This window comes from Electrophorus electricus, chromosome 11 (assembly GCF_041902795.1).
Source record: "Electrophorus electricus isolate QZ-2024a chromosome 11, ASM4190279v1, whole genome shotgun sequence".
In the NCBI taxonomy this organism is placed as follows: Eukaryota; Metazoa; Chordata; class Actinopteri; order Gymnotiformes; family Gymnotidae; genus Electrophorus; species Electrophorus electricus.
In genome coordinates this window covers 3150001-3173308 of record NC_137507.1, presented here as the reverse complement: position 1 = coordinate 3173308, position 23308 = coordinate 3150001, and the positions used below count along the sequence as shown (strand labels likewise).

The 23308-nt window shown below is 40.9% G+C and overlaps 2 protein-coding genes and 1 long non-coding RNA gene across 4 annotated transcripts; 2 read left to right on the top strand and 1 right to left on the bottom strand.

Moving 5' to 3' along the window:
* Nucleotides 1-572: 572 nt before the first annotated feature.
* LOC113571971 (uncharacterized) lies at nt 573-1667 on the top strand. Its single transcript, XR_004776328.2, has 3 exons — nt 573-685; nt 811-835; nt 1352-1667. It is a non-coding gene; the product is annotated as an uncharacterized LOC113571971 (long non-coding RNA).
* A 1444-nt stretch (nt 1668-3111) lies between these two features.
* dnajc1 (DnaJ (Hsp40) homolog, subfamily C, member 1) lies at nt 3112-8827 on the bottom strand. 2 transcript variants are annotated; one of them, XM_027017052.3, is made up of 12 exons: nt 8130-8827; nt 7170-7271; nt 6945-6991; nt 6487-6652; nt 6232-6329; nt 5969-6059; nt 5700-5790; nt 5103-5263; nt 4874-4993; nt 4613-4661; nt 4045-4507; nt 3112-3564 (listed from the first exon to the last, which is right to left on the bottom strand). In XM_027017052.3, exons 1-12 carry the CDS (start codon nt 8280-8282, stop codon nt 3552-3554), a joined length of 1554 nt encoding a protein of 517 aa, XP_026872853.2. In that variant the 5' UTR covers nt 8283-8827; the 3' UTR covers nt 3112-3551. The 2 variants fall into 2 exon arrangements, with proteins under 2 accessions (XP_026872853.2, XP_026872852.2); XM_027017051.3 differs by having other exon boundaries at nt 4056-4507; nt 8130-8819.
* A 4738-nt stretch (nt 8828-13565) lies between these two features.
* On the top strand, nt 13566-20791 carry bmi1b (BMI1 proto-oncogene, polycomb ring finger b). Its single transcript, XM_027017021.3, has 10 exons — nt 13566-13931; nt 17080-17210; nt 17321-17417; nt 17678-17733; nt 17985-18035; nt 18187-18295; nt 18558-18600; nt 18723-18821; nt 19067-19147; nt 19410-20791. Exons 2-10 carry the CDS (start codon nt 17093-17095, stop codon nt 19782-19784), a joined length of 1029 nt encoding a protein of 342 aa, XP_026872822.3. The 5' UTR covers nt 13566-13931; nt 17080-17092; the 3' UTR covers nt 19785-20791.
* Nucleotides 20792-23308: the final 2517 nt, after the last annotated feature.

Below are 23308 nucleotides of genomic sequence, written 5' to 3'. Positions count from 1 at the left end.
TAAAGTGGCACACCTCCAGCCATTACTGCTGCCATTGGTGCTCTGGTTCATGCCTTCCTATTTTCTCAAATGAATTATTATAGTTTCCTTTTTATTGGGCTTCTAGCCAAAACCATTAGAAAACTTCAACTGATTAAAAACTCAGCTGCCCACATTATCCATATTCGTTGTGAGTTGCACTGGTTACCAGATGGCTCACATATTCAGTATAAAATTCTCCTCATTACCTTCAATTACCTTAATTTGCAAGCCACATATTAACTTGGGGAACTCATCCATCCCTACAACCCTTCATTCCTTCAGTACCATAGCATCTATACTGTGGAATACTCCATCCATCTCTCTATGAAATTATTCTTTGTATTATTAATAATAAATATTCACAATGAATAAAAATATGAAGTATTATTCTATTTATTTGTCTTATCTACCACAACTACAGCACTACAATAAATAGAAAAATAATGTAATAGCACAGACCGATGCCTCCACGCATATAAAAAAGCTTATACCCTCTTAAGATGTGAGCTCAGCCAGCTCCACCATTCATTTCCTCCTGACCGTGCAGCCTGGTTGGGAGGAAAGAGGAAACAGCAGCTTCTGGAGGAGAAGTTACAGTGGTGCAGATCACACTTTGAGCCACATGAACTGCTAGTCTCTACCCTGCAGTCTACTAGAGAAACTTGTAAGTAAAATTATAAAACAGTTATAAATTATAAAAATAAAGGTTAACCACAAATCAATATAACAATAATAATTAGGATATATTTAAAGATTGTTATCCCTTGTTTTAATTTATGATTGTCTTAGGGGCATATGGGCATGGAGACAATTGGTAAGTTAAATGGCATATATGCTCATATTGTTCAATATAAATCAAAGGACCCGTATGTTCCTATAACATATAACACTGCAGTGGACACCATTGGTAGTGTATTTTGTTTTACTTGTCAGTGAGATGATAAATACGTTTGCGGTGTTGTAAGTAAGCTGTAATGGAGAGAGTCTCATAGCAAACACTGAAGGACAGACGGACAGAGCACTGTACAGTTTAGCGCCTTCGTGTCTTGTCCTGATGCGCCTATTCAGGTCAGGAAAGGTCAAGTCGTTAGACGAATGGGGTGCGAGTTAAAAGAAAAACAAGGGGGGTAAATTAAGGAAAGTGCTAAACTTTACAGTTTTGTGTCATTCAATCACCAGGGTGCAAGTCAAACCGACAAAACACTAAAATTATAAACCCTATGAGCTGGAGTATCTTGTGATATACGGGGGGGTTTGTATAAGGTATGTTTGTCCCTTCTGATGTTTCTGCAAATGGATTTGATTAAACTGTATTTATTTTCACCTTAAGGGTCTTTCCAAGGATGGTTTCGGTACTTTTTGTTCACAGTCTGGGTGATGAATGTCGCAATGCTGTTCCTGCTAACACACCTGGAAAAACAGGTGATGGTGATACAAATGCAATGCAAGCAAGCCAAGAGCAATGCTCCCAGAAGCAGATTTGAAGCCAGAGATAGCCATGCGGAGTACGAGCAGATATGAGAGAAACTGCACATGCTTTTGAAATGATGCTGAATCAAAAACAGCTGGTGTGGTTTTCCTATTTGTTTTTTGTTTTTTTCACATTTCAAAGAGATAAAAGAATAAATTATACCCCATAATGTAAACATTGTTGTACTTGAATGAATTAATTTGTAAGTTAAAAAAAATAATGAAAATCATTTTTTTTATCCAATTTGGCTGCTCTTTCAAAGAAGGAAATACTCATAGTTATAATTCAACGCATTCTTATGTGCTGTCATTTGAACCGCTGTACTTCATATTATTTTTAGAATCAGCAGCACAGGATGTGGCTTTGGTTTCCGGGTTTTAAAGCATAAAGACGTGAAGTCCATTTTATAAGTGATGCTTCCTATCAGAAACAAGCACATTTGTACCAAATCAGTTATACATTGATACAGTCTCTTTACACCGCATTCCACATAATTATGCAAACTGGATTTAAGTGTCATTTTTTGTTTTTCAATTAAACTCATGGATGGTATTGTGTCTCAGGGTTCTTTGGATCACTGAAATCAATCTCAGACACCTGTGATAATTAGTTTACCAGGTGAGCCCAATTAAAGGAAAACTACTTAAGAAGGACGTTCCACATTATTAAGCAGGCCATAGGTTTCAAGCAATATGGGAAAGAAAAAGAATCTCCCTGCTGCTGAAAAGTGTCAAATAGTGCAGTGCCTTGGACAAGGTAAGAAAACATTAGATATTTCATGAAAAACTTAAGCATGATCATTATTCTGTAAAGAGATTTATAGCTGATTCAGAGCACAGATGGGTTTGTGCAGATAAAGGCATAATGAGGAAGATTTCTGCCAGACAAATTCATCGGATTAAGAAAGCAGCTGCTAAAACGTCATTACAAAGCAGCAAGCAGGTATTCGGAGCTGCTGGTGCCTCTGGAGTCCCACAAACCTCAACGTGTAGAATCCTCCAGAGGCTTGCAGTTGTACATAAACCTACCATTCGGCCACCCTTAACCAGTGTTCACAAGCAGCAACGCTTGCAGTGGGCCCAGACATGCATGAAGACTAATTTTCAGTCGTTTACTGATGAGTGCCATGCAACCCTGGATGGTCCAGATGGAGTAGTGGATCGTTGGTGGATGGCCACTTGACCTCTTAATGCTGCAAATTCAACAAATGACCACTTTCAGTTTTGAAATTGTTATGCATATTGAATTTATTTTTGAAAAAATAGTTATCAATGTAAGGTTTGTTCAATAAAATTCAACTTACACTCTAACAGCTGATGACTTAAATTATACTGTCATTTGAATTAACCATTCAGGAAAATCAGAGAAAATATCATTTGTATAATTCTGAACATGGTCTATGTATAAAAAGGTTTATTACAAAGGCACAGGCATTTACTAAGCATGTGCTATTTGTTTAGACCCATGTATGGCAAACACAGCTGTAATATTGCTTAATCTTAAATTAGGTTGCAAATATTGGTCATTGTCATGGTGTTCTGTCTGCCATAAAACCAATAATATAAAGTAAATAAAAATCCCCATGATGAGAACCAGAAAAAACACACACACACAGCAAATCAGTATATAACTCAGCTTTATGCTTCATTAACATGTAACAAACAGATAAAAGAACTACACCTCTGGTCTCTGAAAACAGAGATTGCAAGATGATGAACATCTTCAAAAAAGAAACATGGGCTTCCTGTTCCTCACACTTTAAATTGCACAGAGGAACACTGCCCAAGGACACTGGAGCGCAGAAAGTTTTCAAATAAATTAAAAAAACGATTTTTAGCACAGTTGCAGTTTCGATTAACACAGGTCACAGCAGGTCTCTCCAATACTGTAGTTTCCAGGTGCCGTGAAACACAGCAGACGTCCAGACGGCAGACCTGGTGCACGTCCAGCACCTCGTGTACAAAGCTAAGGCACGTGACGGAGATGACGGTGGGAGCAGGCCGTCAGCTCTTTGCTTGCTTGCGCCTCTGAATCAGCTCTGCAAGCAGCTTGTAACGGATCATACACTCCTCCTGAAGAGAGCACAGGGCCAACAAGTAGCAACATTATAAAAAAAATTATAACTGTCAACTACAAAAAGATCTATTAATTTACTAGCCCAACAACTGACCCTTGTGTATTATGAATAAACACAATCAAGAACAACCATGACAAGCATAGGGTACGAATGCAACAGACAGAGATGAGGTTCACCCTAGCCTTCCAAACTCGTCTCTTCTGTACAATAACATTTTCATTTTATCAATATATAAATCACAACACTATACACTCACACACTGTACTTTATTATAGAACATAAATCTTTAGATCCACTGGTGAATTACACTCTCAAAGACTTTGCAACGAAGTGAAATCTGCTGTAAATTAAAAAGGTCATCAGACGATGCCCTGCGCTCAGTCTTGATAACTGCACCCACAGTCCAGTGGTTGGAGTGCATTTGGACAGTGATATCTAGCCTGATCATTTACTGACAGTACCTCACCTCGCTTACCAATAGCTCACCTTGCTTTTCCCAGGGACCACTTTAGCGATTCTGTCCCAGCGCTCGGCCGTACCTCGCGGGTACTGCTGCAGCGCGAGCTCCAGGAGTCTCTGCTGGCTCTGGGTCCAAACATCGTCAGCAACACCGGGCTTCTCCCTGGGTGTCACAGGGGCAGTCGCGGTTCTTCTCTCCTCCTCGCTATCCTCGTCCGCAACCGAGGGGTCAAAGTCTCTCTGCCGCCGCCCCTTGACCCCGTCCTCCTTGGCACCTGTGCCGGATGTCCCGGTCACAGGCTTCCTGGTTCGCCTCCTCAGGCTCCTGCCGTCCTGCTCCTCAGGCATGTCAGGTTCCTCCGCAGGGGGCAATGGCCCCAGCTCCTCCCGCTGGGTCATGAGGCTGTCGGGAACCACGGCCACCCTGGAGCTCTTTCCAACAGCAGCTGAGCCCTTTAGCTCGGAAAGCTTCACCAGCCCTGACAAGGAGTGGGGACAGAGATCGTGGTAAAGCCCCGTTATCAGTTATTAGGATATCCTTCCCGGTAAAGTCGCTTAGCAGGATAAATGCTTTACAGGCCTACCTGATGTGTTAGAGACATTGTCTTTGATTTGTTTTACTTTTGCTGTAACCTATGAAAAAAAAGTTCATAAAACGGTATGTTACATTTTATTCCCAGTTTGCTTTAAGAGCAATTTATGACAGCATCTTATTTTCTCAATTATGCTTTGGAGAGTTTCTACTTCAGTTATGTTACCCTAATAACCGCTCATCTTTTAACATCACCCTAATTATAAACAAAGCCACATTGCTTAAATATTGTTTGCATGGCTCAAACACATACATCAGCAACGGATCGACCCAGCTCGTGAGCGATCTTCTCCCAGCGCCCTGGTGTGCCTCCAGGGAACTTCGCCATACTACGTGTCAGCAGACTGAGGTCCTCCTCTGACCAATCAGGTGTCTGAAATAGAAAGAAGGAGGAAGAAAAAAAGTTAATTGGTTCAAAAAGCTCCAAGCCAAGAGCCCCGTCCATGCCAACTTCAAGTCTGACTCACTAACTATAGACTCACTTTCTTTTTCTGCTGTTTCCTGTCCTCCAGCCAATCATCCATTTGTTCCTCGATGTCCTCGATGGACGTCCCCTGGTCATACGCCGGCATGTACGCTGCCTCGCTGGGCTCGTACACGGGAAACTCCATTTTGGGTTTTTTCACCCTGGGACGTTTCTCTCCTGCACAGGACCACAAACATCACCCATTTTCCAATCACCTCTAACAAATAACAGCTAATTCATTTCCCATGTGCAGATCATGTCTCCAAATTGATCAATTATGACTTGCGGAGTGAACGCAAAAATGTATAAAACAGGAAAGAGCTTGAAAGGCTGGAACTGGAGCTCCAGATGGAGTCACAGAGGAACACGGAGGAAGCAGGTTATTCCTCCAGAGAGAGCAGCCAGCATGGAATAAATTAGCCAGGAGGGCGGCGCTACGGGCATGGACCCCATTAATCTGTAGTTAGGATGGCCGTACATGCAGAAATCCATGTTGATGACGCTAGTGATGAATGAAAGCTGGAGGGAGCCCGCTATGCAAAAGTGTGGCGGTCTGCTTCTCATTATCAACAGCGCGGATCCCTCCAGAACAACGTGAGCGGCTCGGCTTTACTTTGCTGCATTTCCTGCTCTGCGAGCGCTTCCGCTTGCTCCTGCTCCTTCGCCTTCATTTCTTTGTACTCCTTGTAGTACTGCTTCACATCCTAAAACAAACAAACAAACAAAAAAACAAACACGGCAAAAAAGTAAGCAATCCTGAACTCTGAAAAAACAAGTGACCTGTACTCCGCCTTTCTCCACAGGTTACGGCGAGCTGCAGCAAAATTGCGCCGTGCGGCACGATCGCAACACAACTGAAGCTTTGTTGTGGCAGGCAGGTACCTGTATGACATGAGGAAGAGACTTCAAAGAGTGGAAGAGCCAGATGCTGAGTTTGAGGGGCAAAATATCATGCCAGTGCGGTTTGTCTGATCTAAAAGAGAAGTGACGGAAGGGAACAAAATTCTATGAATTCACAAAGGATTCCACGTTAGGAGCGCATATCTAGCATGAGTTATTGTGATCACTAAAGTGTAGAAACCTGATTGCAGTATAGCAAAACCAGGCGATCCACAAACAGTAGCTCATATTTCTTAACTTCGAACCTCTCATTTTTCTCCGGCCCGGTGACTTTCAGCTCCTCAATGAGCTTGCTGCTTTGTTTCTTCTTCTTCTCCTTCTTCTTCTTGCTGAGGAGCTCATCCTGAGGTGCAGGAGAGGGTTAGGGTCAGGGCTACGCCTGCACAGGTGCAGCGATCATCGCACTGCTGTTACTCCGCCGCTCTGCTCATCCGGAAGGACCGTCTGCCGGATTTAGTTCAAAATGACGCACGTGCACAACAGAGGGGCTTACTGCTCACCAGTTGCTTCTCGAGGTAAATGGACCAGATGACAGCATAGTGGCCCACAGTGAGGATGAGGAAGAGGAGGAAGCCCAGTTCTCCATTGCTCATCTTCCTTACGCGCCGGTAATAAAACACAGGCTGTCTCCAGTCTGGGAGCCCATTCACCAGGATGTCATCATACCTGCCAGGGAGATGCCAGTAGATATAACACAGCCAAACCCTTTACACGGCATGCTCTATACATATGGAAATTAAAGGTAGCACACAAGGCAGACCGTATTCATTAGAGGCCCATGCTACACTTAGGGATCTACTGCAGTACCCAGTTCAGCTCTCTAATCTATCCCATCCTGTGAAACACACACATTCTGCAATATCTAGATACTGCATGCTGAATTAAAGATGGAATGAAACATGCCTGAGACAGAGATATAGATATTAGGTGATAATGGAGATAATAACTGTTACTCTACCTTTGTCTTCTTTCTTCATCCTTAAGAACCTCATAGATGGCAACTAGCTGGAAAAGTGCAATAGTTATTTAAATTAGTTATTTATTACGACATCACATGTGTACTATGACAACAACCGTTAGACATGTAAATATAACATGCAGCTCTATATGTGTACAGTACATTTTGTGCAAAAGCCAACGCATCACGGTGCACAGTGTGCTCAACCAGGTGATGTCTGCTTACCTGTCGAAACTGGGTTTCTGCATTTTCGTCTTTGTTTTTATCAGGGTGTAGTACGAGAGAGAGTCTCCTGTATGCTTTCTTGATCTCAGATGATGACGCATCCTATGACAGAGCAATCTTAGATTGGGGTTCCGATTAGGATGACGTGGTGAGTAAGCAGAGACTCAGATTAACTAATGTGACATGGGATGTATGTGACAACACTTTAAATGTAAAGGACACAAGACTGCTTGTTGTAGCACGTACCTCAATAGTGTATTATAACCTCGCCATCTAGTGGTATATTTTTGTTTAAATAAAAACGTTAGTGTATATGGACTACTTTTCCATGATTTCTAAAGCGTTTATGTGTTTAAAACAACAACAACCACCCTTTAGCATACCTAAGACCAATATACGGTCTTGAGGATGAATGACAATATGGTACTACAAAAATCCACATTTGCCAGATTAATAATCAAAGCAGAACATCTGGACAAAGCAGAACATCTAGTACAAACTAAAATAAAACGGACTACTGAAAGCCGTCAAAATGCACTTGGCTACAGAAGCAGCGCTTATTGTACCTGGTGCCTCTACACTAAGCTACAGAAAGACTTGGTTTTTGTCATCTGCCCTAGCGCGTTTGGTGTAGGCCTACAGCCTCGACGTTTCTTAGGGCTGCTAGCGCTAGGCAGGCGGACATGCGGGCGGTCCCCAGCTCCGGAGCCACTGCGACAAGCAGAAATGAGCTATACAGTGTAGCTTAGGTCAACCTGCTTCTTTACAGTACGACCAAATCAAAGTGTTCGTGCAAATTTGCACCACTGAAACGTAAACTTCCGATCAGATGGGCAGATACAAAGTTACTCACTTCGTTTAATATGCTGGACAAGCCGAGATTCTCCGGTTCTGCACTAACGTAGGCCATCGACGGGTTTTTGTTGGGAAACGATCAGCAAATAAACAAGGTAAACTTACTTGGTTAATAGACATGAACTCGTAGAAGCTTTGCGGGATCTCCTCAACCAGGTCGAACAGCTCCAAGTCCATATCCCACGCTGCTGTCGGCATGGGCCGACTACTGAAAAGGCCGGCAACCAAAACAAGCGTAACGACCGCTGTAAAAGTCATCGTTATTTCTATTTCTTCTTCTTCTTCTTCTTCTTCTTCTAACGTAGGCTACTGCTGAAGCCTTCAAATGAACGGTCCGTTCCCGGATAGTCGGTAGGCCATCTGTGGGTTAGCCTTGCGTGCCTTCTCCTCTCCCTGGATCCGCCGCAGACGTGGACCAGCTGTGTCGGACTGCTGACGTCCACGTTTCACACACGGCCGCCACCACGACACCCAATCAAGGCTGAGTCGTGCAAGCTTCGTCGTTGTGCGAAGAACATCCAGGGATGAGTTGCAAGAGTCACCGAGCTATTCCCCAAGGCCGTAGCATTCATCTCGGAATCAAGAATCACAATTTGGGAAAAGAGCCAAACAATTCTAGCCTGGGTGCACTCATGCGCAGTCCATTTGGACCTGTGAAATCTGGTGGATTTAACCCCAAGCCCGAACAAAATGGCACAGGCAAGACAGAAGTCTTCCTCCAGGGTCGGTCAGTCGGTCTGTCTAGCAGAGGGGCGGTCTTGTGTGTTCATTGGTTTTTCATTTTCTTTGTGAATGAACTATCCATGGGTCTGGCGACGTCCGTCCGTCCCCCCCTTGTTCCCGTTTGTCGCTCATGCCATGCACCCAATCGACCGGCACCTCTCCAAGTACTTTAGGCCTGCAACTGTCAACTCGCAAACTGGAAAACCTCTTTTGCGCCATTCACTGGACATTTTGACGTGCAGTCTATATTCTGAGCTGATATCACTGATACTGTCAGCAGAATATATAGACTTAGAATGCTGTTTGCTTCATTTACAAAGCCAAGAAGTATTTTTGTTTGTTTGTTTGCTTTTTGTTTGTGTGTTGTTTCTCTCTTTTTTCGTTTTGGTTTTTAATCACGAAGACACTTTCCAAATAGCTAGGGAATTGCCAAATAACAGATCGCACAGTAAACTTTTAGTTACATCTGGACTCAGAGCTCAGGACATTCCTGACCTGTTAGGAGTGCCAAAATTAATTATGAGCATCGACAGATAATCCTGTCACAGACTGACTATCCGGATCACTAACGTGAGATGGAAAATGATGTTTGCTGTGCATCGCTGACGGTGGAATTTACATTTTCTGAGGTTGAATTGTCAGATTCGCTGCTTACATGAAGAGGAGGTTAAATCGTAGTCATGTAGGAATGAAGCCAGTCATTTTAATAACTCCTCTTAATAACTCCACTTATACTCACAAATGTGGTATTTGTTTGTTGTGTAGCCTACATATATTTTCGTGGCATGACGCTGGAGTCAAATAGTGCTTTGTGATTAAGGCCCAAGGGTTGACCGTCTAGTAGACAGCCACGTCTTCCCTTCTAAGGAAGAAAGTCAGTGCGGACAGCTAGATTATCCAAACTGAGCATAATAAAACATTATCTGACAGATCTACTCTGAGAAGCAGGGATGAAATAGATTGAATCAGTTTCGCCTTATCCGTCCGACGGACTGTTTCACCTTTAATAAGTTGCACGTACAGAATTTTTTTCATTTCCTGTAAGTTATCCTGTGTATTCTGTATGCACGTCTTAATAATACTTCCAATCAATAATGCTATGGCACAGAACCTTTCATATAACATTTAAAGAAAACAATTGTTATTTAAATCGCACGTCCATATTTGAGTAAGAACATGGGGATATTTATTTTAAGGCAGTAGGCCTAATGGTATTTTAAAAATATTATTAAAGGTTGTTTCACAATGCAGCCTATTAACCTACATTATTTCCCACACCTATAGTACATGTTCGGTTTATAAAATTTATGTTAACACAGTAAAACAAGACGAATCCACAAGAACGTTGCTTATATTGTAGACGGTTTTTTTCTGTATTTTTCCACCCCGTAACGACTTTTGTTCATTGTTTTTATTTCTGCATTTAATAAACAGTTGTGGTTAAAATAATTATAACAATACTAACAGCAATATTCTTACTATGAATATTAATCCTAACACTCACCATTACCCAATTACGATGAATGGACAATTAAGCATTTAATTAATTAAAAATATTATTAATAATTGTTCACTGTTCACCGTAATCGATTTGTGTGTTCCAAGCTGCGCGACAGTGTTCTGAAAAATAATCTAAAAAAAGGTTCATACTGCGAGTAAAAATTAGCTCCCGTGTATATGCACCTTGAATGTCGTATACAGAACTCAGGAAAAGTAATCTAATGTAAAAGGGTTTTAAGAACTGCACCGTTTTACCATCAGGAAACACTGATACAGGACGTGAGCCGCTTTGTGATTTTTATCTTTAAGCGATGCAGTGTGGCCTTTATAGACTGCTGCGCACTGCGTTCAAATATCTGAACATGTAGACCAAAAATGAGTTACAGATTTCCAGTTTAGCTCCTTTTCATATTTGTACTAAGGATTTTATTTGTTTGTTTTAAGAGATGAAGCTTAACATAAATAAGCAAACAAAATAAAACAAATAACTAAATATTTGATTTTATAAAATTAGAAGGCGCTTGCAGCATGAAAGAAGTGTGAAAAAAGGTCTCCTTCATATGTCTCATAACTGGTTATAGGTAAGTTAACATAAATCATTTCAGAGTATAAATAATTCGTTAGTGATAAAAGACCATAGTGTTCTTCTTGTTAATGTTTATTTGGGGATTTGTTTATGTGTAAAAGTGTAGGCTAAAGGGACTACGCATGCAAAGTGATTGGCATTCCATCTGTTTCACGTGCCAGTGTTTCTGAGATCTGAAAATTACAAAGCAAAGTCAGCGGCAGAAGTCCTGACCTCCATCTATCATTTAGGCCACAAATCAATCAGTCAATCGATCGCTGAAACCCTTGGTGAGTAAAGAAAACATACAGCCAACAATACATATAGCACCAAAAAAATAAAGAAATACATCGAAGGTGACCATTAATATAATCCTGTCTTGCCCGTTGCAGGATAGGATTATATTAACTGGCATTTCTATTTAGAATTTGCTAGAGGAAAGTTCTCTTTGTGCGTTAGTCTACCAAACGAGCACGGACCGTCGGGTCATTCTGATTAGTTGGCTATAGTCTGTCTATGTAACGAGTATGTAGAAAGACCATCTGTTTCTGACATTCGCGGTGATGTTAGAAAAGTGAAAAACGAAACGCAAAAGCCATCTATTCATTTGGCATACACCAGGCAACCCCTGTGTTTGTTAAGAGTGCTGAAAACGACAGCAAGCTAAAGTGAGGACAAAATGCGCCCTATTTGCGAAGTCGGGTCCGCTGTATGGGTGCCGTGCAGAACGAAATAAAAACCCCGTTAACCTTCGAGTTTTCGTATTTCTGCCCGTACAACTGCTTTCTTTGTTCTCGCTGAGCGAAGCTAGCGCGCGTGACGTCACGGCACGCCGTCGGTCTCGGAGGAAGGCCGTCGTGTTTGCGAAAAGGCCCTCGGACCGTCGACCGGCCGAGCAGTCCACCGGCCAGTTACCGACCACCTTCAGAATCCATGCGGTGATCGACTGTGTTTCACGCAGTAAATCAGGTGCGATAAACCTGTCGCAAGCGCGTTCTTGTTCAAAAGGTAAAAGGCAGGTAATGGCTATTAAAGAGGTTCAGAAAGAATGTTTATTTTTTTATTTTTTTTTTAAATATTAGAACTATGATGGGCGTAATCACACACCAACGCTGCATCCTCACAAAAGCAGCGCCATTATCCTGGGGAAAATCCCAGTATACCAATTAACATGTGCAGACCTGCCAGACATGTATTGTTTAATTAATCACGACTGCAGTAATGAATTACCATCTACAATGATCATATCTAGACACAAACTAACAGCCTATTAACAGTGTTCGATACATTTCAACGTCGGAAATTATGTGGCGAAAACTGCTATTAATATAAGAGTTCACAGATTATTTCACACACACCATAAACACAGGCTCAAACCATCCAAAATTTTGCTAGATACCAACTCATGTATAATTTCCTTAAACCGATGAATAAAATGTACGCTTATAAATTTCATCTCAAGTAAGACATATGTTAGGCTGCCGTAGGAGATCATGCGAGCAGCAACTATGACTATTTGGACTATTTTGAAAATAAAATTTGAGTGGCATGGCCTCGACGCATTGTGAGAAGCATATAACCTGTCCTAAAAAAAAAAAAAAAAAAAAGAATGATAGCAGCATGCAAGCCTATACACACCTAAAGGTAAAAAATCGGAAACTATTGTCTGTGCCTCCACGTCCAAACCGCTAATGAAGATTTCAACCGAATGAGGCTTTGGTCTAAATGCGAGAGTTTTATAGGAGCTGCTTCTTTCACTTTTAATCCGTGCCTCGAGATGGACTGAGAATGATGTTGCCGGTCAGTAACGTGCAGCGGTTATCAAACAACTTGACGTGACCGATACGACGTCTGGGAGCCTTATAACCGACGCAGTTAACTTGAGTAAACGTGCGTTAGCAGCCTTTAAGTCTTCACAAGGCGCCGTTTGAGCTATAATTTGCCGTCTTTTAGTTAGTGGTTCATAAGGCTTATGTCAATAAGACAACTATTTCTTTCGTCTTTTCTTTCTTTATTTTAAATGGCCGTTTTTCTGATAGTCGTCAGTTATGAGAACGGAATAAATTGGGAGACATTCAAAGCTTTTCTGACAAACATGTATCAGTTTTTACTCAATACAACGTCCTGTCATCACTTCGAGGTTACTTAAACCACACATTGGATCTCTCATTAAATAAGGGTGTTTGTTCGAACATTCAGTTACAGTTTAATGACTGCTAATGTTAAACGGTAATAACTAATAATAAATAATTTAATTAGTTTCTCTGTCTATTAAAAAAACGACTTAAAATACACCTGACCATAATCTCGTCCTGGTGTAGGACTTTTTTGTCCTAGACTTTACATTTTAACATAGTGCACTGTCCGCGTTAAAACTGAAACTACAGATTACGCCATATTTATTTATTTATTTGGGCTATTTATGCATTTATATGTTAGAATCCATAGCATATTACCACGAAGCCATTCTCTGTCATAAAAAGAAAGAAAGATTTTTTAAAAAGAAGAAAAAAAACGGTTATCAAAAACAAATAACTTTTTAGCATAGTCCTCAAATCATCACAGCAGGCAAACTAATATTCATCAGCTAAGGGGTTTGCTACGTTTTGTGTGCAATTGATATTATAAGTGAAGTCTTAACAAAGACATGCAGCGAATGGGGTGCCCTATTGATGATACCCCCCAACACTAATTCCCAGGCTACCAGTAAGGAATGAGACCACGTGATGGAGCGGGGCGGTCGAACTAAGCCATTTTGGGGACGGTGTCAGTTTCCGAAGAACCACCAGACGCGGCGTTTTTTTCCCAAAGCGAACACAAACAGGAGCGAGCTACGGGATTTTGTCTAGCGGTTTGTTTTTGCGTTCCTCGTGTTAGGAGTCTGCCCACTCGTCGGCTCTGCGAATCGAACGGTGTTTTGTCTCCGTGTGCCGTGTTTGCAGTTGCGCAAGAACGCTACAATAAGCACGGTGGTGGTGGTGGTAGAGCCATTGCAATTGACAGCGTCTGCAGTTCATTCCAAGATGGCCGCTTGGGTAGCATTCATTTTTTACTGATCGACTCTCAAGTTTCATTGTCTGCCAAAAACGCTGGACAAAGACCGTCGCGAAATAAAACGGGTATGTAGCTTATGCTTGAATGTACAAGAGTACGGGCTCGGTAGCCCTAAATGTGTGTTATCTCTGCCTGAAGCCTATGCACTCTATAACAATGTTGCCTCGTCCTTATGGTTCCGTGTACTTGCGTGCAGAATGTATTTAAATTTGTTAGACTGTATGCTAAATACACGGTTTTGCGATCTGCAAGCAAAAGGTTTGCGTTAGAAACAATTACATTATTACGATCACGTATTCGTTCATGCTTTTCACGTGTTGTGAACTGACTTAGAAATCAGCGCGCACACAAAACCAGAAGAGAGGTGGTGAAATATTCACGTCTACTCAGTTTCTTACATTTGTTCTCGGTAAAATTTCAAAGAATCGTTGTCTTATTTAATACAACACTGTTCTCTAGACAGTGCAGGTTTGGGGAAAATTGGCATAACTGTGTTTTGTCCTAGCCATTTAATTTTGTTAACTTGTCTTCTTAAGGTTGTCTGGTTTCTGCAACCAGCTAACTCAAATATTCGCTATTATGAACTGTGACTTATTGTTGTTCAGCTATACTGTCTTATCTTATTTGGCCTCCAAAAGATTTTTTAAACTCTTTAATGATTACACGATATGATCCAAAATCCAAAATAATTTGAGTAGATTACGCGCTGAAAAGCCTTTATAAAGTAAGAGAAAGAGTGGTGGGCTTGAAGTTGGTGTGTCGTGAGCAACATTTTTGAATCAGTAAAATTGTAAATAGGCAGAAATTTGGCAAACAGTTATCTATATGAAACTTCTCTCCCCCCATCTCTCTCTCTCTCTCTCTCTCACACACACACACACACACACACACACACACACACACACACAATAAGCAAGAAATAAGTTCCATTCGAGAAAGAAAACGGCGACTAAAATGTATCCTAATTTTCCCTCATATCTCAGTGAGATGTGCCGAAATATGGACGTTCTGGATGTCCACGTAAAAGTGAATTGCTACTTGGAACCTCACTGTATCCTTATCATGGATAATCATATGCACTGGGAAAGCAAATTATAGAAAGGTCTCCCTTAAAAACATAATGGCCATCCAGCTCTGAATAGCGGTGACCTGTTCAATACATCATCTACCTTCTCCTTATTACGACATCTGACACAATTTTTCGGCAAGCGTCACCTGTTCTATCTTAGCTGTTTCGAAATTCACCTGAATTTTCAAATGAAATATATCTGATTCAGCAAATTGCACAACAAGGCACTGAAAAGGTAGCCGACAGCAGCGGGTGTTGCTAACGTCCCCAGGCCCAATTTCAGAATATCCGCTGTCTTTGCATGGAGGTGAAGTTGCCAGTAAATGCGTGAACAGTAACCCATCAGTTATATGTCAGAACGAGAAACAAAATGTCTCAGAATGATAATAAACTCTATGAAGACATTGACACTGAAAGTTCTTATGTCGGGTGAATAAAACCTCTCATGTTAGGATATTGAGAATTATTATTTTTTTTAAATTTAAATAAAATAAAAAAATTAAAAAACTACAGAATTAGGCTGGCTCATGTGTTATAGGCTGCAACAAAGCATATGCTATTATTTTCAGCTACTTTGATCCAAGTTACTCCTAGAACCTGGAGAGTGTTAACAGACTTGCAGATTTGACGGACTACGAGAATGCTCTGACATTTTTATGAGCTTTTCATAGGAACCACAGGGACAACTTCTACTTATCGCTGTCGGAGATGGGAGCGCAAACTAGTTTTCTTCTTGCAGTTTCATGGCGTTCCCAAAATACTGTGCCGCCTTCAGATTCCGACATCGCTGCTGAAAGTCGGCGTAATCGCCGACACGAGCTCTTGGACTTCCGTTTACTTGGTTAGACTACTTCTGGGGGGAAACGGTGGGCAGGCAGACACCGCCGCCTTATCTGTGTTTTTTGTTTCCTCTAAAACGATTGTGATCGGCGTTGCATGTAAGCAGATGCCCGTCCGGGATGCCTAAGCGCTCGACGCGCCTTCCCACCAGCGTGCGAGATAAACAATGGAGCGCGTTTCTCAGGTCGCAGCCTCGGCCAACTCGGACGTGAGTGGAGACTGTCTGGCAAAATGGCAGCCAAGTTAACGCCTGCATGCCTTTTAGTCGGGAGACCTCGCATGCGAATATAGAGGAACGCTTCCATCAATGCTCCGTTAATGGTCATATGTCATAAACCGGTAGACCCGTGCATTTATTAGACCATGCGGCTCTGTGCTGACTGGCACAATGCCAAATATAAGCCGTCGCCATAGCAACAGTGAGCATTGGTATTTCAGCGCTCTCTCTCTCTCTCTCTCTCTCTCTCTCTCTCTCTCTCTCTCTCTCTCTCTCTCTCTCTCTCTCTCTCTCTCTCTCTCTCCTCTCTCCTCTCTCTCTCTCTCTCTCTCACCTATCCTCATCCTTGGCGAATGATGAATGGAGCGACGCGTGTGCTGCGAGTCTTACTGCCCCAGACCATTTCTATTAGCTTATCCTCTGTTGTGCGGGTTTTTCATTTTGTGGTTTTCGTGTTTGGTGCGAAAAAACAAAAACAACCCCCCTCCCCCCAAAAAAACAAAACAAAAAAAAAAACCCGAGGTTTATTTATTTTCCAAAACGTCCCAAAATTTCACCACCGGCCGTATCATCCGACTGCAGAACAGAGTCCTTGCTGATTCAAACTGGTCTAATTATTCAAAGAAAACAAATCTCAGGGTGTCTAATGATTGTTTCTGTCTCCCCGAAGAGGCTTTTGTGTTCCCTATTTCAGCTGAGCTTTTTAATGGCCATACTCTCCCAAAGACCTTTATAAATTATTATACGTTATATAGGTTAGGATGTATGCTTTATTTTATTACCCTATTTATGTTTTTATGGCAGGCTTACGATGGTCAGAGAAGGAAAAACAACTGACATTATTTCTATTAATTTTGATTTACCCAACGTCGAAAGGTCAAGTTGTCAAAGAATACAGGGACCCGCACACCTATTTAAACGCAGCATATAAGTAAACCGATTTATAATATAAACTATTTAAAGTGGTCTAATTAATTGGATATTGGCGTGGTTACAGGAATTTGATTTTAAAGCGTAATCCGACTCTTCAGTAGTTATTAATTAAATGTCTCATATTTCCCATTACTCATGTTTGTTTACTCCTCAGCTTCTCAACCCTCATGACGATGCATCGAACAACAAGGATAAAGATCACGGAGTTAAATCCGCATTTGATGTGCGTTTTATGTGGAGGGTACTTCATCGACGCAACCACTATTGTGGAATGCTTGCATTCATGTAAGTTCCTACATCGTCCATATAATTAGGCTACAGGTACGTCTTAAATACGTTTATCGCTGTGCAGCCGTCGTCTGATACGTTTTTGTCGCTTGCAATTTTCTCCGCAGTCTGTAAAATGTGCATAGTGCGGTACCTAGAGACCAGCAAATACTGTCCGATATGTGACGTCCAAGTTCACAAAACCAAACCGTTGTTGAATATCAGGTAACATTCTTTCCGGATAAACGTATTTAACTTAAATACATGCAACAACTGAACTGAAACTCGAGCGCTCTTGCTCGTATTACGCGCGGACCGATGCGTGTTAATTATTCTTGAAACCTATCTATTTCTACTTGCCTTTTAAAAATATCACAGCAGAGCCTCAAATGTTATGTGAAGGATTAGAACCATTCATTATTTGACTCAGAAGTGTTCACAGAAACCAAGGACTGCGTTTAACCTGTAATTATTGTGCGTTCCAGATCAGATAAAACTCTTCAAGACATTGTATACAAACTGGTGCCTGGTCTGTTCAAAAGTAAGTGTTTAGTATTTTGGTGTTTTGTATGGACAAAAATCACAAGACTACTAATGCATCTTAAATATATTGAGTGTATCCCAAGAGAACATCTGTGCATGAGGGGGGGAAAAAAAACTACTTTTTATATGTTGGGTGTTAATTTATTTTGCATTGCTTCCATATAGTGTTGGGGGGGGGGGGGGGGGGGCTATTGCAGCTATTAACGTATGCAGGTTTGTTGATGTACTGATCATACCTTTGGTTCTTAGATGAGATGAAACGAAGACGAGATTTCTACGCAGAACATCCATCAGTTGATGGTAAATGTATTATTAGTGTTGTTATTATTATTTATTATGCCTACTTAATACTACCTTTTTATTTATTATCTGTGGTATGTGAGTGAATCCAGTGGGAAGTACATGCAAATTAAGCAGCTATCATATGTTTTTTTCCCTCTTTGGAACACAGCTGCCAACGGCTCGAACGAGGACAGAGGAGAGGTGGCGGATGAGGATAAGAGAATCATTGCTGATGATGAGATCATCAGCCTGTCTATTGAGTTTTTTGATCAGAACAGGTGCGCCCACACCTGCGTCGTCCTCCTGCGGTCAGGTTGTGACCAGGACGCGGGTGTTCACACCTCCCCCCTAGTGCTGTTGTCGGGTTTAGCAGTATCATCTTATATCACTGTGCATATTAGTTCTTTCTTTTGTTAGTGGAATTATTCAGGTAGAATTGACTCTTTTAGATACTAAGAAGCCATTTATTGAATTTATTAAGACTTATTTTTCTTTTTCGCTTTTATGTATAATTTCAAATTTTTAATATTTATTTTTCAGATTTGAAACTGGTCATGGGGAAGACAAAGAAACCACAAAAGAGGTTACTATTTCACTAGTTCAAGTTTTCTGTTTTAAAGAAATGGTTATAAAAGTGGCAACCATTTGCTACAGTGTGTGCTGAAACTGAGAATCTTTCAACTGGTAATTATTTAATTTGCACAGGCAAATGTGAAACGATATTTACAATGTCCTGCTGCTATGACGGTGATGCATCTCAGAAAATTTCTCCGAAGTAAAATGGATATTCCATGTACCTTTCAGGTAAGAATTTACAATCTCTAACTTTGGCACACTCAACTTTCAGTCTAAATGAATATTTGGACATCTTGAGGTTGTGTTTTACTAACTTGTTAATGGAATTGGTACGGTTTGTAAGAATCATGTTTTTACTCACTGCCTATGGATGAATTCTAATCACACAGATTATGTGTGTGTGGTGTGGGTGGGTGAACAACAACTCTACTAGCACTTGGGAACTGAGATGTGTTTTCTCCCTGTTTTTTCAGATTGAGGTTATGTATGAAGACGAGCCGCTGAAGGATTACTACACGCTAATGGATATTGCTTACATATACACTTGGAGGAGGGTAAGGATGTGCTTCATTCCTTCATTTGCTCTCATTCACTTTTTTTTGTTTGTTTTTTTTTTACTTTACATCAGAGGTACATCAGTGCTTAGTGCCACTGTGCTGAATGCAAATTACTTTTACACCACACAGTAGTCTAATTGAAAATCCAGCTCACTGTTTACTTTAGTCCATGGCTAGGCCCCTATCACTGCCCCACAACGGTGATGCTGTGCACCCCTCCCTGCTGAGAGAGAGTAACGGGCTGACCGATGTTTTACAGAATGGTCCACTGCCGCTGAAGTACAGAGTTCGTCCCGCCTGCAAGAAGTTGAAGCTGAACAGCCCAGGGAGCGCTGTGACCGGAAGCACAAAGCCAGAGACAGAAAGCGACTCCGGTAGTGAGAAGCCCGGCAGCCCGGCCACCCCTGCCCCTGTCTCCGCGCACACCCACACCCCCACCACCTCCTCCTCCTCTGCCTCCTCCTCCTCCTCCTCCCTGGCCAGCCCGAGCACTCCAGCCAAGCCCCCACATCCAGGCTTTCCCCATGCGTCCCCAGTCAACGGAGTCAGCACCAAAGCCGCACCCAATGGCCAGGCCCCTTTCAGCAACAAAGCCAGCAAAGGCACTCTTAATGGCTCCAGCTCTCTGGGGTGAGCTGCGGACTTGAAGCCATCACAATCCAATTCAGAAGAGCTGTGCTGTAGATTATTTCTTTTCCTACCACATTGTTTTTGTATTTTATTTATATATATATATATATATATATGTGTGTGTGTGTGTGTGTGTGTGTGTGTGTGTGTGTGTGTGTGTGTGTGTATATATATATATATACATATATGTATATGCACACATTTTATATATATATATATATATATATGTATATATACATATATATATATATATATATATATATATGTGTGTGTGTGTGTATATATATATATATATATATATATATATATATATATAATGTATGTATGTTTTGTCACATGTGGAATATTTGAAACATGGAAATTATTTGGTATTTGTGTTAATTACTAAATTTTTCTTGGCTGCAGTAGCCGACATTTTGTGGATGAAGGAGAATCCGTGAGTGAGGGGAGAATTCCACTGTGCGATTTGTATAAATTCCAAATCACTCATTTAGCTTTGAACATAAATCTTTAGAAACCGTTACCATCCTTACATAGAGAACAGCATAAAACATACACATATCAGGGTTCATAAACAGCTACGCTCCGAAGGCTGTGATGAGGGTCGTTGATTTAGTCTGTTCAGATGTTATCAAGGGCTACAGGTTCTGGACAACTGTGACATCTGCAAAGTTTTGCATCGAGCACTGTACTTCAAATGCTAACTTCAACACACACAAAAAAACGTCGTTAGTGTACGCTTAATGAAATATGACCTACAAGTTGTAGCTTCCATTTTTTTTGTCACTGGACATTACAGAATTGCAGATATTTGGTTGAATCTATTTCTCTTGTCAGGATATTTGTGTTTTTTGTCGTTTTGTGTAAAAGAGTGTTAATGTGCGCTGCGCTCCACAACTCTCTCCAATATCCATGACAATTCTTAGGCCGATTGCTTAAGGCCAATATATCATTTTGTTGTACAATATAAAACAGTTATCAAAATAAACATTTTACATTTTTATTACTAAATGTAGCCTTTTGCAGTTATTTAAACGGTTGGAACCTGGCGTATTCGTTGGCTTTAAGGTCGAATAGTGTTCCATTTCGGCTAGGCCGCTATGTGATGCATGACAAAGCGAGACCGCCTAGACGCTTTTCGGGGTTGCTTCCAAAACTTTCCCCTCGGTTATAGAAGAACCTCGGTTATGGAAGAATCAAAACTATGGATACTGGGCCATTTAGCTATTTAGACTGTTCTTGTTTATTAACCAAGGACAATACGTAAGGTATTAGCTATATTATAGGCCTAATATTACTGTTATGGGAAAATGGAAGTGAAATCAATATTCCAAAAATATGTTTCACGTACTTCCGCGAATTTCAGAATATTATACGAATATTACGCTTCTGTTGTGATAGGTCTGTATAGGTTTCCGCACCGATCTAAATTACCGAATCAATTTGTTATGTTGCATTTCATTAGCGATTTATTAAATTGGTAAATACGCTGCACACGTTCTCGACCAAACCGGCGTCAGTCTGCGAATGACTTCAGCTTTACACTTGGCTCCCTTTTTGCGCATAGTCAAATCATTTTCAAAGCCCTTAATTACCCATCTATTAATATTGTTTATAACCAATTTTTCTCTCAGGAACAGAATAGCACCACTTGGTTTAATCGGGCAGTCATCGGTTTAATTATCGAGGCCTTGCTTACAAGATGTGAAGTAGGCCCAGGTCTCGAAATCAAGCTTATTTCAATTTTATAACACTGGCCATATTCGTCTTACTAAACTATACCTATGTAAGAATAAATAGCGTAGCTTGCTGATGAAGAAAAGCCGACACGGTGTCTGAACGATTTAAAAGTGTTAAAAGTTTATTAAGAACACTTTGAGGCAGACTCGCATGACTGTAGGCTAAATTATTCATATTTAGCGGGTAGTGTTTTATTTTATATAGCCCTATTGTTTGTGATCATTCAAAGATTTAAAGACAGCTTTCATTTTCTCGGAGATAAGACACAGATAGTCTAATCAAAACGAGCGTGGGATTTTCAAATTTAACTAAGATTCTCCAATTTAATACGAAACTGGATTACGCACTGGTCATTCACTTTTCTGTTAATGTAGCATTTCCAGGTAGGCCTAAATAATTTCATATGTTAATACCTTAGGCAATTTAAATATGGTTAAAATAATATTGCTTACCGAACTGATAACATCCGATACAACGGCGCGTGTTTAGGTAGGCTATAAAAACGTTGATTAAAAAGTTTAAAGACATTCTAGGATCATTCACTGTTGTCCAAACGCCACGTAAACGTTTTTCTTGCGCAATGTGTACCAAGCGCCTGTAGCTTAACACCCTTATACACTGTAGTTACACCTGCGGGCAAACGCCGTGATCCGTGCACGGAGCCTAATGACTGAAATGCCTAGAGGCTTAACACCTCACAGATCCTGCCCTGACTAACAAAATGTTGTAACGATTTCCCATTTTGCAGGGCAGCGGAAAACATAGGTTACCTGAATAGCGTGGATGTCAGCCACGCGTAAGTGTCCGTACCCAATGAGCCGGTGCCGGTGCAATCTTTATATTCGTATGCTATCGAAAGTTCGGTCCAAGCGGAGAATCGACTTTCTCAAAATTGTTCTTGTACAGTTTACACAGACCCTATCAACAGGCTACATGCAGAGAGAATTAGACTTCCTGGGCCAAAGCTACACGGCGATGACCTCCTTGAGAGTAAAGACGTAGCCAACTAAAGATAAATTAACATCGAGCAAAGAGAACAGCTCTTCAGACGACCTACATGATGACCGATCATCTAAACGCTAAAGTACGCTTATTATAGGCCCTCCGCAACCATTTGCCAAAGGCCCCTAGGGGTTATGCGCCCTCTCCTGGTTATACACAGTGAAGGACAGGACCTCTGACAGTTATTGGGGGTCTAGATTTAAATATCTAGGCATGTAAATGATTTTCATATGTCAACGAAATAATTACCGAAATTAATGTCTAAGGCTATTGTTCTTTTTAAATTAAACGGTAATTGAAAACATTTAGGCCATAATCAGAATTTTATGCACTCACGTTTAATTAACTGTGCAAAAAGTATTTAGGTTTCATAACATATTTGTGAGTATGAATTATCTTGCGGGGACAAATAATGTTGAATAAATATGCATGCAAATTGGTGTTGCATCAAATAAACAGTTAGGTTGAGCAAAGCATAATTTTATTAAGCAATGCTGATGGAACAGTGCTTTAAAACATCGCTGCACATAGATATGAGAAAACTGTACGCAATCATGATGTAATTAACAACAACTATGACAAGTGAACTAACAGCTGTTCACACCTTATTGTGCATGTTTGACAGGATTCTCTTAAAGGGTTTATTCTGTTCCTGTTTATGAAACACTTCCCCGAATATTAAATTGTCAGTACACCATCATTTCAAGTCCTTCCACTTTAAACACGAGACTGAGAGAAGGTGTACACTTTCAGGAAAGAAGGTTTTTTTTTTTTAATACTTGAGAT

Coding starts and splice junctions, on each gene's coding strand:
- bmi1b (XM_027017021.3), top strand. CDS start 17,093: ATGACGATGCATCGAACAACAAGGATAAAGATCACGGAGTTAAATCCG. Junction 17,211..17,320: donor TGTGGAATGCTTGCATTCAT/GTAAGTTCCTAC, acceptor TTTTCTCCGCAG/TCTGTAAAATGTGCATAGTG. Junction 18,296..18,557: donor GAGTTTTTTGATCAGAACAG/GTGCGCCCACAC, acceptor TTTATTTTTCAG/ATTTGAAACTGGTCATGGGG.
- dnajc1 (XM_027017051.3), bottom strand. CDS start 8,282: ATGACTTTTACAGCGGTCGTTACGCTTGTTTTGGTTGCCGGCCTTTTC. Junction 4,662..4,873: donor TGGGTCGATCCGTTGCTGAT/GTATGTGTTTGA, acceptor TTTTTTTCATAG/GTTACAGCAAAAGTAAAACA. Junction 4,508..4,612: donor CAATGTCTCTAACACATCAG/GTAGGCCTGTAA, acceptor ACTCCTTGTCAG/GGCTGGTGAAGCTTTCCGAG.